Here is a 16,998-nt window from a genome sequence, read left to right on the forward strand (position 1 = left end):
AGTGGATGTTACTGGGTTGTAAAAAATTCACTGGACTGTGCGGAATAGTTCCAAAGTTATTAAGATCTGAAGTTGGGTCTGAAGATAGATTGCCAGATGCGGGTTGCAATTTCCGGGTCATGCCACCTTCTTTCACAAGTCATAATTCTGGAACTAATTGGCAGGAGAAACTAATACTTTGTACACAAGTGTTCCACACATGATAGAATTAGTGTACTGAACTTCAGTCAAATCTGAGACTATGAGCTGGAGCCCCTGGTTGAACTGACATGGAATGACCCAGGCAGATAATGTACTTCCCATTTGCACATATTATTTATTTCATCCTGGCAAATACTACAAAATGAATAACAACACTGTTATAGTTGAAGTAATGTGGCTTTACATAAGCACAGTGTATTGGTTTTCATGACAAATCTTAGAAAATTAATGACAACTAACTATAGTGGACATCAACAAAAGCAAAACGAGGATAATGGAATGTAGTCGAATTAAGTCGGGCGATGCTGAGGGAATTAGATTAGGAAATGAAACACTTAAAGTAGTAAAGGAGTTCTGCTATTTGGGGAGCAAAGTAACTGATGTTGGTCGAAGTCGAGAGGATATAAAATGTAGACTGGCAATGGCAAGGAAAGCGTTTCTGAAGAAGAGAAATTTGTTAACATCGAGTATAGATTTAAATGTCAGGAAGTCGTTTCTGAAAGTATTTGTAGCCATGTATGGAAGTGAAACATGGGTGATAAATAGTTTGGAAAGGAAGAGAATAGAAGCCTTTGAAATGTGGTGCTACAGAAGAATGCTGAAGATTAGATGGGTATGGGTAGATCACGTAACTAATGAAGAAGTATTGAATTGAATTGGGGAGAAGAGGAGTTTGTGGCACAACTTGACAAGAAGAAGGGATCGTTTGGTAGGACATGTTCTGAGGCATCAAGGGATCACCAATTTAGTATTGGAGGGCAGCGTGGAGGGTAAAAATCGTAGAGGGAGACCAAGAGATGAATACACTAAACAGATTCAGAAGGATGTAGGCTGCAGTACGTATTGGGAGATGAAGAAGCTTGCACAGGATACAGTAGCATGGAGAGCTGCATCAAACCAGTCTCAGGACTGAAGACCACGACAACAACAACAACTATAGTGAGAGTTAGAGGCCCTCATGCTGAAGTCACAAGGAAGCATCTTCAAAACATTAATCTCTCATAAGTGCAGAAACAGACTCCGATTACCCTTACACTTCATAATGGGTTTTATATTCGGTTTAACACTTAACTTAGTGAAATTACATTCTGGGGTCTTATAATCTTAAACTTAACTCTCATTCCTTTGTCCTACTTGATTCTGTAATATTTCTGCCATATAATTTCAGACACTCTTCACATTCATAATATTTTCCTAAGCTTAACTTCTTTAATTCAGACACTCTTCACATTCATAATATTTTCCTATGCTTAACTTCTTTAATTCAACTCAACTTACAATTCAAGCTGATTTTATTTTGCACAATGTTGAACTCCTCAAGAATCACACATTCCATTGCTATTTAAATTACCTCATACAACATTTCCTCAGGCACATGTACATCTCATTTCACATCAACTTTTATCCATTTCTCATTAGAGATTGTGTCCCTAGATACAGAATCTTCCAAACTATCCCGCACCTTGCCAATGATGTAGGAAACACTTCCTTGGTACACTTCTCTATCTCATACCTCACTACAACTATTTATAATTGTTTGGGTTCACCACTCTGTTCCAAACCCACACCCTCTCCTCCTATTCATCCACTTTTCCCCCCATGACAATCTTATTACTCTTACCTTGCATAAAGGAAATTAAACCACATTTTTGTCATTTGATCTTATGTCAGTCCTTTAAGAACTCATCTATCCCATTGTAGTCAGCAAACCTTGTTATTAAGTTACTCATTTTAAAATTATGTTACCATGCTATAAATATTATTTTAGTAGCATATGAACACATTATAATTATTATTTTAATGATATGTGAAAATAATAACTGTTTTTGGTGGTTGACTATCTTACTGATTCTTCCTCTTCTCAATGTGATGTTGCTAACATTTGAAAGCAAAAACTAAAACCAACAGCAGTGCAAACTGAAAAAGCATACTCTTGTCACAATTAACTTAACTGTACCATCAAGGAGAAAAAAATTAAGGAAAAGTCGCAACATGTCTTTGACAGAGTCAGTTTCTGTGGTGAATGTGTAACCATAACTGTTAGTAATCAGTGCAAGCATGAAATAAAACATATATAGCAATCTTGCTTTGACAGAAAAGTATAGAACATGACTGTATAACCAAGTCTGTACAACAACTAACTTATTTTCATTAATTTACTTTTTTTAAAAACAGGTACTGATAGCAAAAGAAATTACAGACAGATATATACATTTGTAAGAGGGTAGGATCACTTTATGGAATAAGAAATATGAAGAAATAAAATGTTCAGCTCAGGACTTTCTTGGCATCAGCTAAAAACTGACAAAGAATGTGAACTCCCTGAGGGAGCACTAAATCTGTTGGGTGGTTTTTTGGTTCTCTTTACTAATACATCCTACAGTACCTTTTCCACTATAGCTCCAATTTCAACCATAATGCTACTTTTACATTTTGTTCACACTCTCTCTTTCAATTCCATAGTTAAAGCGAAACCACGTAGTTTTTTTAAACAGGAACAAAACTAACTCTCCTTTCATTAGTAGCTCATTCGCTTACTGCCACTGTTAAAAGTCATAATTACATAGTTTCCACCAAAATCAAACAACCAACATCAATTAATACACGACACCCAAAGTAATTTGAATTAATTTAAAACGTTTATAAAAGTATTTACATTTTTTACCACCAGTCAAGCTGCAGTTTTGTAAAAATTTAAAAGGCTCTCTCAAACAGATTCCTTACATACCATAAAATTTAAATATATTTTCTTTCCAGTTAAGATTTTTGCTTCTCTTTTCTCAAGATCAACTGACAAATGAGGTGTAGAAATGCATGACTCTGTTTTTCCTTGAATGTTTTGTACAGTCATATCACTTACACGTTCCTCCAATTTTGTGAAAGTGAACCTGAGACAGCTATTATTTGTGTCTTTGCATCATTCTACAATGTTTAGCTTTACACTAGTATCTGAAATTTGTTTACCTATTTCTGCAAATTCTTGTTTAGTAGACTCTTTAATTTATCTAAAAACACAGATGATGTGACTTACCGAACGAAAGTGCTGGCAGGTCGATAGACACACAAACAAACGCAAACATATACATGAAATTCAAGCTTTCGCAACAAACAGTTGCCTCATCAGGAAAGAGGGAAGGAGAGGGAAAGACGAAAGGATGTGGGTTTTAAGGGAGAGGGTAAGGAGTCATTCCAATCCCGGGAGCGGAAAGACTTACCTAAGGGGTATACACTCGCGCGCACACACACACATATCCATCTGCACATATACAGACACAAGCAGACATTTGTAAAGGCAAAGAGTTTGGGCCTTTGCCTTTACAAATGTCTGCTTGTGTCTGTATATGTGCGGATGGATATGTGTGTGTGTGTGCGAGTGTATACCCCTTCTTTCCCCCTAAGGTAAGTCTTTCCGCTCCCGGGATTGGAATGACTCCTTACCCTCTCCCTTAAAACCCACATCCTTTCGTCTTTCCCTCTCCTTCCCTCTTTCCTGATGAGGCAACAGTTTGTTGCAAAAGCCTGAATTTCATGTGTATGTTTGTGTTTGTTTGTGTGTCTATCGACCTGCCAGCACTTTCGTTCAGTAAGTCACATCATCTGTGTTTTTAGATATATTGTTCCCACGTGGAATGTTTCCCTCTATTGTATTAGACTCTTTAATTTGTTTTATATCCATCGTTACTCCATTAAACTGTGTGTTTACTTCATTCTTCACTAAATAACTTTGTTTAATTACCTTAAACTGCAATTTAACTTTTAAATCTAATGCAGTGGATTTAAATTCTCATATTTTTCGATTTATCTCGAGCTTTTCCTGATGTGACTCAACAATATGTTCTTCTAACTTATTGTTTATTGGTCTAATTTCAACATTTATCTCAATGAAGCCTTTTTAAAACTCAACACGTGAGACACTTATATTAACATTAGTTTGTTCTATCTGTGCTCCTTCATCAACCCTGGTTTGCCTTATCTTCTCATTAATTACATCTGACATTTAATTTTCAGATCTCATCTCTGCATCTGACTTGAATTGTTTTTCAAAAAATCATTTAAATGCTTTTTCATATTTCTGGTTAGTATCAGCATACAATCCAAACAATATTTCGCACACACCACTTACCCCGTTCACAAAAGTTGCCCATAATTGTTTAGGAAATCACTCATTTGCTGTGCGACAAGTCGCATTGTAAGTGCTGCCATAACTATCAGTAATGCAGTGAAGTGGTTGCACATTTGTCTCTTGCACTGCAAATCGCTGCATAGTTGCAGGCTGCTCAGTGCAACTGGTCACCATCTGACAAAGCAGCAGTTGGTCTTCCATTTTGTTATCTTAAAACAATCTTCTTGGATGGATTCAATGCTGTGACTTTTCATTGAATGTCATCAGCAACAAATTTCTTGGTAAACTGCTTTTCGATGCATAGATTAACATTTGCACTTACTTTCTTCAACCAATTAATTATTTTATTGCCACAGGCAACATCACAGTTTCACAATAGTTCTTCTTGTAAATTGGTTTCTCTTCTTAAATACTTTCTTTCAATAACCAACAATAAAACAATACAATACGACCAACAATAACCATCAATACATTGCATCTTGGATTTTCCATTGTTTGATTCTTTCAATAACCTTCATTTTCAATTCTGGTTTAATATTTCTTGCTTTTATCACTCTTAGTGGTGTACATCAGTCTCCTGTTTATTTTAAGCTGTCATACACCCTGCACTTGGGCACTACAAATGAAGTGTACTGATGTGTAATACTAATTAGCTCTTCTTAACCTTTTATTCTTGACTGTGGTATCTCCTAAGACTAATCAAATTTTTTCTTTGCTGAATCTTGCACTCGAATAAGAAAAGCTATATCACATTTTAAACTTCACCCAAATAACATGAGATTCCTGTTGAATGTCCACCTCAGGAACTCGAGGCACCTTCAAGGCAGGCCAGTGACTGATGGAACTTATATTTTTACATCCAAGCAGTTATTTCCTCTTCTGAAGTTGTTGTGATTGCTATCTGATACTGAAGATGCATGTCACTCCCTAACATGGTTCACCACATGCAAATTAAAATAATAATCCGACTCAATACATTTCATACCTTATTTTATTTTTATTTTAGTTGTATCATTCACCAATAAGAAGATGTAGGGATATGGATCAATCCTCTGGAGCAGTACATACCACTACAAAGTATTGTGCAAATCACAGGCAACTTCTCAAATAAATTACATATTTCACTGAAGTTGTATGTTATTTTCATATCTCTTAAAAAGCACATGACATTGTTGTGAAAAAAGGCTTAAAACTGATGTTACTGAACAAAAAAAAGTATTACTGTGAAGTTGTTCCATAAAATTCTGCTTGATAATGTGAATGCTGTAAAATGATGATTATTATGGAGGACAGGAGTTGTTGAGTAATAATGTGACATCCACCTCTATATATATACTCTGCAAACCACTGTAACATACATGGCAGATGGTACTTAGCATAGTAGTGCATGTCAGTGTTTCTTCCCATTTCAATCACTTATGGCGTGTGGATAGAATGACTGCTTAAATGCCTCTGTGGATGATGTAATTAGTCTAATACTATCTTTGCAGTCCCTACGGAAGTGATACAGAAGGAGCTGAAGAATATCTCAAGAGCTTTCACTTTTTAGAAATTTGATAAGTAGGCTTTTGCATGATAATTTCTGTTAATGATCCTACCAGTTCAGGTTTTTCGACATTTCTGTAGTACTCTTCTGGTGAGGCACACAAACATGTTACCATTCATGTTTACATTCTTGGTATATGTTCAGTATCCCCTGTTAGTTGTATTTGGAACATGGTCCACACACTTGAGCAGTATTTTGACTTCGGAAGCATAAGTGATTTTTTAGCAGGCTCCTTTGTAGACTGATAGCATTTTGCCAGTACCTTCAACGATTCACAAAAGTGGTACTTGATGCTCTTGACAAAGCTCAGTATGTCACAGACATCATTTTAGATTTTTATAAGGCTTTTGATATTACTGACCATAAGATTGTACTAAATAAAAAAATATGCAAGAAACTTCCACAAGTAATCACAGACAAAAACAAAACACAAGACTTCAAGTGATACTCTTTGTTTGGAAAGTGTTTTTATACTGTGAAGGACTGCCTGAATTTATATGTAAGTATGTTGACAAATGTGTTAATCATTAACACTTATGTTTAAAAAGCATCTTACAATACAGTCAATACAATACTGAACAACTAGGAAACCCTCAGTTCTTTAAGGAATTGAACTCCCAAGTGTAAAACAGCTTCAGACATCGATTACTTTACAAATGAGTTAACGTGTTAAATATTTGATGTTAAATATATACAAGAGTAAAAGTTTGAAATTATGTTTAAAAATTGTTGGAAGTCGCTTAGTGCTCTCATTGTGAAAGACTGGATGAGTATAGTCTGGGTAATTTGCACTCTGTTTTAAGCAAAACCTAGTTTTTCATGCATCTCAGTGTTTATGATGTCATATCTCCTGAACTGTGTGTCGTATAATGATATAATTTTGCGTGTCCATCCAGTGGTATATGTGGATACTGTCCGCAAAATGTGTTAAGAACAGAGTTAGAAGTAAAGAAGTAATAAATTATAAGTCATGCTGGATTCTGAAGCTATATTGGACGAACAGCAAAAATGTAGTATGCAATAAACTTTTTTCCTTTGATAATTTTGTGAGGGATGCCAGCAAGAAAAAGTTTTGTAAAGGTTTGAAATTATTTATAAAGATTGTTGGAAATCATGTCAGCATCCCTCATCCTCAGCTGTGGAAAGTTTGAAACAGAACATGAACAGTTAAACAGAACTCTCACAGGTTTCTTGGTTGAGAATTTAAAAGCTAGGAAAGCCTGTTGCATAGCCGTTTCCAAGAGGGCCATGATATGAAAGGTAAAGCGATACCTCAAGAACCTAAACTGAAAGCAACTAAGAAGCTGCCTGCATTCTATTATCCAAACAAAATGGCAGCTGTCCATTCACTCCATTATCTTTCCCATGCAGCTAGTGATAGCAACAACCCATATCCGGCCATCCAGATTTAGGTCTTCCATGATTTCCCTAAACCCCTTCAGATAAATGCTGGGGTGGTTCCTGTGAAAGGGCATGGCCGACTTCCTTCCCCATTCTTCCCTAATCTGATGGGACCTACGATCTCACTGTTTGGACCTCTCCTCTAAATCAATCAACCAACCAGCCAGCAAACCACCCAACTACAATAACTATTCACATATCTGTGGTCCTTTCTGGGAACTAAAAGCAGAATTATAATTTCCTTAGTCAGGGAAGTGTTGTGACACTCGAATGAGGTTAAAAAAGGCACATGGGATTTGTTTGCTCCACCATGTGAGGTGCCGTAACATACTATAATGGATCCTACCATGATCAGGTGACAAGTCATAAGCTGCAGATAATGCAGAATCCAGCTCCCATGTGGAGAAAGGGCAGTTGCATTCTTCATCAGTGGTGGAACTGAAGTCTCAACTGCCCCACTCAGCAGCCACTCTACGGTGTCAAAATGCTGAATCCTGACTGGCAGTGGTGGTAAGCATGGCACATTAAGCTGCCATAGTCTTCATAATGTCTCATGTGTTGATCTGGAGTCTTCCACTCCCTATTATAGCAGCCACAGGCACCTCCCTCATCTCCCAGAAATACTGCTGGTGGTCTTCCACATGGCTGTTTTCTTAATCAAATGGTTTATGGTGGCCAGGCTATGTTGTTCTGATCTCATCTTGCTCTCTACAATAATTTGGCGACATTTTTTCCCTTGCTACCTGAAAGTCTGTGAGGTTCTCTACAGTTGGCCAACATCGAACACATGGGCTAAAGAGAGTGGAATGGATGCTTTGGATGCTTCCACAGAGGAAGATCACACCGTAGTTCATCCTTAAATCATCACATGATCAACAAAGTGACAGATATTGAAATAAGTGACCAAAGGATAGAAAAGCAACTCAAATCACTCAACAGAGGAAAGTCCACTTGCTGTGGTGGGATTCCAGTTCAATTCTACACAGAGTATGTAAAAGAACTTGCCCCTCATCTAGCAGTAGTGTACCATAGGTCTCTACAGGAGCGAAGCATTCCAAATGATTGGGAAAAAGTGCAAGTTATTCCTGTTTTTAAGAAGAGTTGTCGAACATACACAAAAAAAGCACAGGCCTATATCTCTGATATCAGTATGTTGCAGAATTTTGGAACATGTTTTATGACTGCATATTATGACATTAGTAGAGACCTAAAATCTCCTGTGTAGGCATCAATGTGGTTTCCAAAAACAATGATTGTGTGACCAGCTTGCTCTGTTTATCCAATAGACCTAGAAAGCAGTAGATAGAGGTGCCCAGGTACATGCCGTGTTCCTTGACTTCCGGAAGGCATTCGATACAGTTCCATACTGCCGTTTAATGAAGAAAATACGAGCGTACTGAATTTCAGGCAAATTGTGTGATTGGATTGAAGAGTGTCTAGCAAAGAGAACACGGCATATCATTCTGAATGGAAAGAAATCTTCAGATGTAAATGCAACTCTGGGCATGTGGAAGGGAATGTTATAGGACCATTAGTTTTTATAATATATATATATATATAGACACATACATGATTTAGTAGATAATGTTGGATGTTCCATGAAGCTCCCCATAGGTGATGCTATTGTATACAGGGATGTCACAATGCTAAGAACTTGGTGCAAAATGTAGGAAGACCTAGAGGATCGACATTTGGTGTAGGGAGTGGCAACTGGCCCTCAACATACACAAATGGAACATACTGCAAATACATAGGTTGAAATACACTTTATTGTATGATTACACAATTACAAAACAATCACTGGAAGCAGTTAGTTCCATAAAATAAATAGCAATATCTACAGAGCAATATGAAGTGGAATGACCACATACAAAATTAGTTACGGGTAGGGCAGATGCCAGACTGAGATTCATTGGTCGAATCCTCAGGAGATTTTGTCCATCAACAAAGGAAGTAGATTACAAAACACTTACATAGTTGTGTTTATCTTTATATTATACACCTCTTTACTTCTGTATGCATCCTCTTTGGTTTGAAGCTGCCACAGTACTTACAGTAGAATATCTTTGGCTTCCCTCTGACGACCATGCCTCCATCCTTACTACCCTCCCTGTTTACCTTTCTCTGTTGTTTCATAACCTGGGTTGTGAGTAACTGAACCCACTTTCCCTTCTTCCCTTTTTCCCCTCTCTCCTCCCTGATGAAGGAACAAAGTTCCGAAAGCTAGGAATGTAAATTTTCTGTTCTGTTTTGTGTATCTATCGGCTGTACTGAGTTGAGGCATGTACTGGCCAGCTCCTCTATCTCTTTGTTAGTATTTGTAAAACACTTACTCAATCAGTACTTGAATACTGCTTGTCAGTCTGTGATCTGCACCAGATAGGGCTGATAGAGGAAATGGAAAACATCTGAAGAAGAACAGTACATTTTGTTACAGGTTCATTTAGTAAGCACAAAAGCATCACAGGGATGCTCAATCAGCTCCGCTGGCACATACTCCAAGAGAGTTGTTCTGCACCATGGTAGGGTCTAGTGTTAAAATTTCAAGAGCGTATATTGCTAGAAGAGTCAACCAATACATTGCTTTGAGGTTTACCAGCAATTGTTCTTCCTGCAAGCCATATTTGACTGGAACAGGAAAAGGGGGAAGTGATAGTGGTACACAAAGTACCTGCCTCCGGTGGCTTGCAGAGTATAGATGTACATGTGATTCACCCTTGCCTGGACACTGACGTGGTGTTCAAACACAGCAAGTTGGCTGTAAAGCATCTAATCTGTCCCACTGAGGACCCAGTCAAGCGGCTTTTTTTCAAGTACCACTCTGCAAAGGTGAATCCAAATCAGGAAGTGATCACTTGAATGCAAGTCATTGGCCACTTCCCATTGAGTGATGTGTGTGAGGGGTGGGGAGCATGCTGCGAGACTGATAGCAGGGAACAACTGTGAAGTGTGTGTTCCACCTCATGCACACCATGTTCAATAAATGTGCACACAAGAAAGTTCTCAATTACAGTACCCCGCAGGGAGGTGGTTACATGGCCCCAAAGCACATAGTGTGTATTTAAATCATAGCAGGGAATGAAAAGGTGGGGAGACTGAGTAAAGAGGTCATGGAGAGCCACCTCATCTAGCACCTCATGTGGGAGCAGGCCTAGAGTCAACCAACTATCAACCTACAATGCACATGCACTGTTACAGTGATTGGTTGAGGCTAGTTGTCAAGTAGAGAAGCAAGTAATGGTAGGCATTGTTTACAAACACAGCCACTCCTCCTTTAGATCTCTCTCCACTTAAGTTGTTCTTTTTGTGAAGAATATAGCCATGTAGCTCAGGGGTGTCAGAGAATTTAAAATATGTCTCTTGAAGGCAGATACACATTGTCTATTCTTAGCCAGTAGATTTAGTTCCTCCTGAGGTGTCCACAAGTTCCACTGAAGTATGGAAGCCATCTTAATGGTGAGGTTTCGCTCAGTCTTTCCTCTTGTTATTGCTCTGTGATGGGAAGATTGCAGCACAGGGGGGTTACTTGGGGGACTCAATGGTTCTCTATAAACCAAATGAGGTTCAAACAGACTGGCCTTGTATTTGGGAGGGTAGAGTCTCTAATGTTCATCCAACCATACTGATTTAGGACCTCTGTAGTTTTCCTAAATTACTTCAGGAAAATACCAAAAGTTCTGACTATAAAGGCGTAGCCGACTACCTGTCCCATCCTTGTCAAACAAGATCTGTAATTAATATGGGTGTAACTTTAATAGTGGCAACCATTTATTTAAAACTTATGTAAAACATATACATGTTTCAAAGTTTTAGTGTCCTTCAAAGTAGTCACCAGCATTGTGTATAACCCACCACCAGTGATGAGGAAGTTATAGGATACCCTTAGCAGCACCAGTTGTGATGATACTTTGAGTGGAGCGGTCTATTGCCCAATGAACTGCTTTAACAGTTCCAAAGCGAATGCCATGAAGTGCTTCCTTCAGTTTAGGAATGAAGTTAAAGTCACAAGGGCTTAAGTCTGGGGAGTGTGGTGGGTGGACTGTACTTCCCATCCCAATCAATCCAAGAAATCAGTCAAAATTTACATCATATGCACCTGACATTGTCCTGCAAAATGACAGGTAGGTCATGCAGAAAGTGTCGCCACTTCTGTCTCTAAGTTGTTCACTTTTGGAGCACAACCTGCGATTAATTGGCTGTCTCACTAGATACCTGCAGTCAATGGACCCTGCGACCTTCGATCCAATTGTGGTCTTACTGTACACTCCCAGATCACTAAAATTTACGGACTAAGTGCATATTCTACCAAGCAAAGGGCCTGGTCAAATCACACCTACTATCTGACAAACTCAGTTCTCATTCATGCAACATGCCTGTCATGTTACAGAATATCTTTCTCACAGCCCTCACTGTCTGCTACCAATTTTGCTTGCATTACGTGACAGTAGATTTTCTGTAGGAATTTCACAAGTTCAGGTCACAGGGTTTTAAAAGCCATATGACAACTAGTTAAAGAAATCTGGTGAAAACACTGGTTAGTGCTACAAGAAGGTAAGGATTCATACATCTGCAGCAAATGTATTCAGAGCTTCAACAGTTAAAAGAAACCTAGTTGGAGATTTATGATGTAACATTAGTACATTAATAGATGAGATTCTTTCGGGTGCTACATGGAGATACATTTTATAAGTATTTTGGTTGACAGTCTCTTGTAATGACAAACAGCCTGTTGGATAGTTGAGGAGGAGGAGAAAGAGGACGAAGGGGCATGACTGATGTTTGTATTTGACATCCTATGTTTTTCTGGATAATACCATAAACTGAAGGTTCAAACATAACAGTTATACAATTAATGGGGCTATGACTTCATAAATACAACATATATTCCCCTGAATGATGAAAAAGTACCAGTTTGGTTTTGTAATTTTTTGTATACTAACCATCATACTTGGTGTTTGTCCTCTATGCCGCACAACAGAACAGTCTGCCTGACTGTGTTCACCACAGTGGTGTCAAACATATACGGAGCCACCACTGTAGGACAAGTTCAAGCAGAACTTTGCAACTCAGCATTCCAGTGTCAGCATTCACATGTCCATTGCAGTCTGCAGCATTGGTGGTTCTGGTCAATGGAAATCGATGCAATGGCTTGTGTACCACCAGTCCAGCCTGCCTGAGATGATGTCAAACCGTCAATTCAGAAATGTCCACACTCGTTGCAGTACTCCAACATCATGCCAACAGTATGGATGAAGCTACTCTGTTCGTTAAGGCTAAGCAAACAAGGTGGTGATCATATCACACTGTGACCACGTAGTCTAGCCCAGTACACCATTGGTGCTGTGTACAGCCGTCCCCTCTACATTGGTTCCACATATGCCTCACTGTTGAAGCAGCGTGCTCTGTACGAGCTGCAATGTCAGAGAATGACAGACCCACCACCTGGATCCCGATCTTTCTGACCAGTTTGAATGCACTCACATGTTGATATTCCACACTGTGAAGACGGTGAGGCATGGTGGCAACTTATTACACTTTTGCACTTCTTACGATGGCTCTGAACTGACTGAGCATTGCATAATGATGATCTGTCTAGTCATGCAAAAGAGGGCACTGTTGGGGCTATGTGCACACCACCTCTCTGCCTTTTAAATTACTTATTATGGTTCCGCTGTTCTACATGTTCTTTTACCATGGTGTGTTGCAGACCATGCAGGTTTTATATTTGTGGCAATAAAGAAACACATATTACACATGCAGTACGATTAATAGTCATTAATTTCTTCATGGTGTGGATTTTTGTGTCAGACAGCCGAACACGTGGAACATTTCAAAAACTGCAATTATTCATTTTCACAGTGCTTTTTGAAGTATTCAGGACATTGTAACTGAAGTATTCAGGATGTTGTAACTGAACGTAAGAGAGATTCTATATTCCTTTTATGTTCATTGTAGTATTCAATAAAGTAGAAGTTTAATTAACATAAAATGATCATTTCAAAGCATTGGCTGCCAAAAACTCAACAAATTGGACATATCATGGCTGGCTATGTATAACAAAGCTGAGTCATCAATGAAAAGTCCAGGATGGTATAATGACAATATGAAATAGGATAGATTGCTGCTCACCACATAGAGGAGGCAATGAGCTATAGACAGATATAATCAAAAGCAGACTAAGCTATCAGACATAGTCTTTCTTCAGGTGTAGAAAAGCCACACACATATTCACACCCGCACAACTCACATACACATGGGCACTGTCACCTCAGTAATGATGCCTTTGCACCTGGAGATGAAAGTGGACACGTGTGTGTCCATTGCACATGTATGCATGGGAGTAGTTTTTCTACATCTGGGAAGGACTTTGTCGAATAGCTTAATCTACTTTTATGTGTATTTAAATGCACCTGTCTGCCTCTCAATCTCTCCACTATGTGATAAGTAGAAATTTGTTCTTCATCACATTGCTGTTAAGAATGAAATGTGATTTACATAAAGGAACCACTTTCACTGACTAAACTATATTAAAATTGTTCTGTGTGTGGCTTTTAGTCTTACCATGAACCTTTAGGACCCATATACACAAATCTATAATCATCATTTTTATTTTTATGGTCATAATAGTATTCATTAAGCCAATCACTGGCAAAATACTGAGGAGTGCGGTAGATCAAATGTAGGGGAAAGTCTCTTGTGAAATGCCAGTCCTAAAAATCAAACACATTTACAAATTAATTATTTTATAAATAGTGAATGAGCTCAATCTTATAAAGTCACAGTACAACTTGAAAGGCACACCTTTAAGTAAAAGCACGGCATTGTCTCTGGGTAGTCATTTCTTATATAATCTGACCAATAATCAAGGTAATCACAAAGCTTAAATGTGCTTTTTTCCTGGACATTATAGTGTCTTCTACCACAATCAGCTACAGGTACTTCAGTTTGCCCTGGAAGAGAAGAATAAGTAGAAATTTTCATCATAAAAGATAAACTGTATTATTTATAATTGAAAATTTTAAGCTCATTTACATTTTAGATAAAAAAAGAGACACTTTGCAACACTTCAATTTATATTCTTTGTCAACAAATTCCTTTTTTCCAGACATGTTTTTCTGGCTGTCAGTAAGCATATAATATTCTCTCTATTTCAGTCACCTTCAGTTATTTTGCTGTCCAATTAGCAAAAGTCATCTACTATTTTTAGTGTCTTGTTTCCCAGTGTACATTTCCTAATCCTTTACTGATTGCTCAATACACAGACTGAATAACATGGTATGCAGGTGGCAACCCCATCTCTTCCCTTCTCGACCACTGCCTCCTTTTCATGACCTTCCTCAGCATCAGATGATTCTTTTTGACTAGATTTCATTACCCTTGTTTTACTTTTGTTGACATTCATCTTATAACTTCTTTTCAAGACACTATACATTCCACTCAACTGATCTTCCAAGGCCAATGCCATCTGTAATGAATTTAAAATGGCAAATGTGAACCTAAACATTTTTATTTCTTCTCTCTTAATTTTAATTTATTCTTCAGTTCCTTACACATCAGTTTCATAGGAATTGGTTAGTAAAGTAATTACAGCACACACAAAGGCATTTAGACAGTTATTCTTCCCAGGTTCTATACACAACTGAAATGGGAAGAAACAATAATATGTAGTACCATGCTAAATACCCTCTGTTATGCATTTCAAAGAGAAATGTATGTATTTATGTATATATATGTATGAAGATGTAGGTGTAATTTCCTTTTCAAAGTCTTCATTAGTTTCCTTTACTGATTGCTCAATGCACAGATTGAATGACATGGTCTGCGGGCGACAACTCCATCTCATTCCCTTCTCGGCCACTGCCTTCTCTTCATGCCCTTGAACTCTTACAACTGATGTCTAGTTTCTGTACTAGTTGTAGATAACAATTTGTCCCCTGTATTTGATCGCCGCTATCTTCAGAATTTCAAAGAGTTTATGTCCTTGTCAACACTATCAAAGGTTTCCTCCAGGTCTCCAAAGGCTAAAAATATAGGTTTGGCTCTCTTCAGTTTACGTTTCAAGATAAATTGGAGCCCAAAGTGGTCTTCACCAAAGTCAGTTTGTACCAGTTTTCCACTCTTCTGTAAATAATTTGTGTCATATTTTGAGTGGCATAAACTGATAGTTTGAAACAATGGAAAATCCAGGATGGAACAATGACAATATTACGGAAAGGATACAATGATAGTCACCAGAGACTGGAGATGCTGAATCACAGAGAGGCACAACAAAAAGACTGCTAAACAAGAAAGTTTTCAACCAAAAGGTCTTCTTCTCGATTAGGTAACACCACACACGCACACACACACACACACACACACACACACACACATACACACACACACACACACACACACACACACACACATGACCACGGTCTCTGGCTGCTGAGGTCAGATTGCGAGCTGCAGTGCACAGTGGAAGAAGCAATCTGGATTGTGGGTGTAAGGAGGAACCTGGGGTGAGGAGGGGGAGGGATAGCATGGGAGGTGTGGGGGACGCTGAAGTGCCTAGACAGAGACCAGGGAGGAAAGGGGGGGGGGAGGATACCAGTAGAAAGATAGTGTGTGTGTTAGTGAAACAGAAGGCTGTGTAGTGCTGGAGTGGGAACTCAGAAGGGGGTAGGAGGTGAAGGGTAGTGACTAACGAAGGTTGAGGGCAGGAAGGTTACAGGAACATATGATGTATTGCAGGGAGAGATCTACCTATGCAATTCAGAAAAGCTGGTGATGTATGAAGGATAAACATGGCACAGGCTGTGAAGCAGTCACTGAAATGAAGAACGCGGTGTTGGGCAGCAAGCTCAGAAACTGCGTTCTCCAGCTGTTTCTCAGCCACAGTTTGTCGGTGGTCATTCATGTGGACAGACAGCTTGTTGTTTGTCATGCTCATGTAGAATGCTTCACAGTGGTTGCAGATTAGTTTGTAGATCACATGACTGTTTTCACACGTAACCCTGCCTTTAACAGGATAGTTGATACTTGTGACCGGACTGGAGTAGGTGGCGCTGGGAGGATGTATGGAACAGATCTTGCATCTAGGTCTATTACGGAAATATGAGCTATGATGTAAGAGGTTGAGAGTAGGGGTTGAGTAAAATTGGACAAGGATATTGTATAGGTCTGTGAGTGGCAGTATACCATTGTGGGAGGGGTAGGAGGAATAGTCAGTAGGACATCCCTCATTTCAGGGCATGAGGAGGAGTAGTTGAAGCCCTGGCGGAACATGTGATTCAGTTGCTCCAGTCTTGGGTGGTACCAAGTCATGAGGGGAATGCTCCATTGAAGGCATAACCTACAAACAAATCCAGAGAACAGCAATGGGCACCTGCACTGCATCATCCTATGCCAACGTATTCTTGGGCCATCTACAGGACCTTTTTCCTAATCAACCAGAATCCCTAACCCCTCACCTGGTTCAGATTCACTGAAGAAATTTTTTGTCTGGATCAAGGGTGATGACACTTATCCACATTCCTCCAGAGCCTCAACACCTTCTCTCCCATTCACTTCACCTGGTCTTACTCAAACCAACAGGCCACCTTCCTCAATGTTGACCTCCATCTCAAAGACGGCTACATCAGTACCTCTGTCCATACCAAACCTACTAACCACCAGCAATACCTCCCCTTTGACAGCTGCAACCCATTCCATGCCAAGACATTATTTCCATGCAGCCTAGCCACCC

At 38.9% G+C, this 16,998-nt stretch overlaps 1 protein-coding gene across 1 annotated transcript in view; it reads right to left on the reverse strand.

Moving 5' to 3' along the window:
- LOC124595603 (2-oxoglutarate and iron-dependent oxygenase JMJD4) overlaps positions 1–16,998 on the reverse strand; it is a 141,612-nt gene that overhangs the window by 66,026 nt on the left and 58,588 nt on the right. Inside the window, exons 2-3 of the mRNA XM_047134408.1 lie at positions 14,073–14,221; positions 13,833–13,981 (exon numbers count right to left, since the gene is read on the reverse strand). Of these exons, the coding sequence (XP_046990364.1) occupies positions 13,833–13,981; positions 14,073–14,221 (298 nt within the window). The remainder of the gene's footprint in view (positions 1–13,832; positions 13,982–14,072; positions 14,222–16,998) is intronic.

Source organism: Schistocerca americana, chromosome 2 (genome assembly GCF_021461395.2).
Source record: "Schistocerca americana isolate TAMUIC-IGC-003095 chromosome 2, iqSchAmer2.1, whole genome shotgun sequence".
NCBI classification, from domain to species: domain Eukaryota; kingdom Metazoa; phylum Arthropoda; class Insecta; order Orthoptera; family Acrididae; genus Schistocerca; species Schistocerca americana.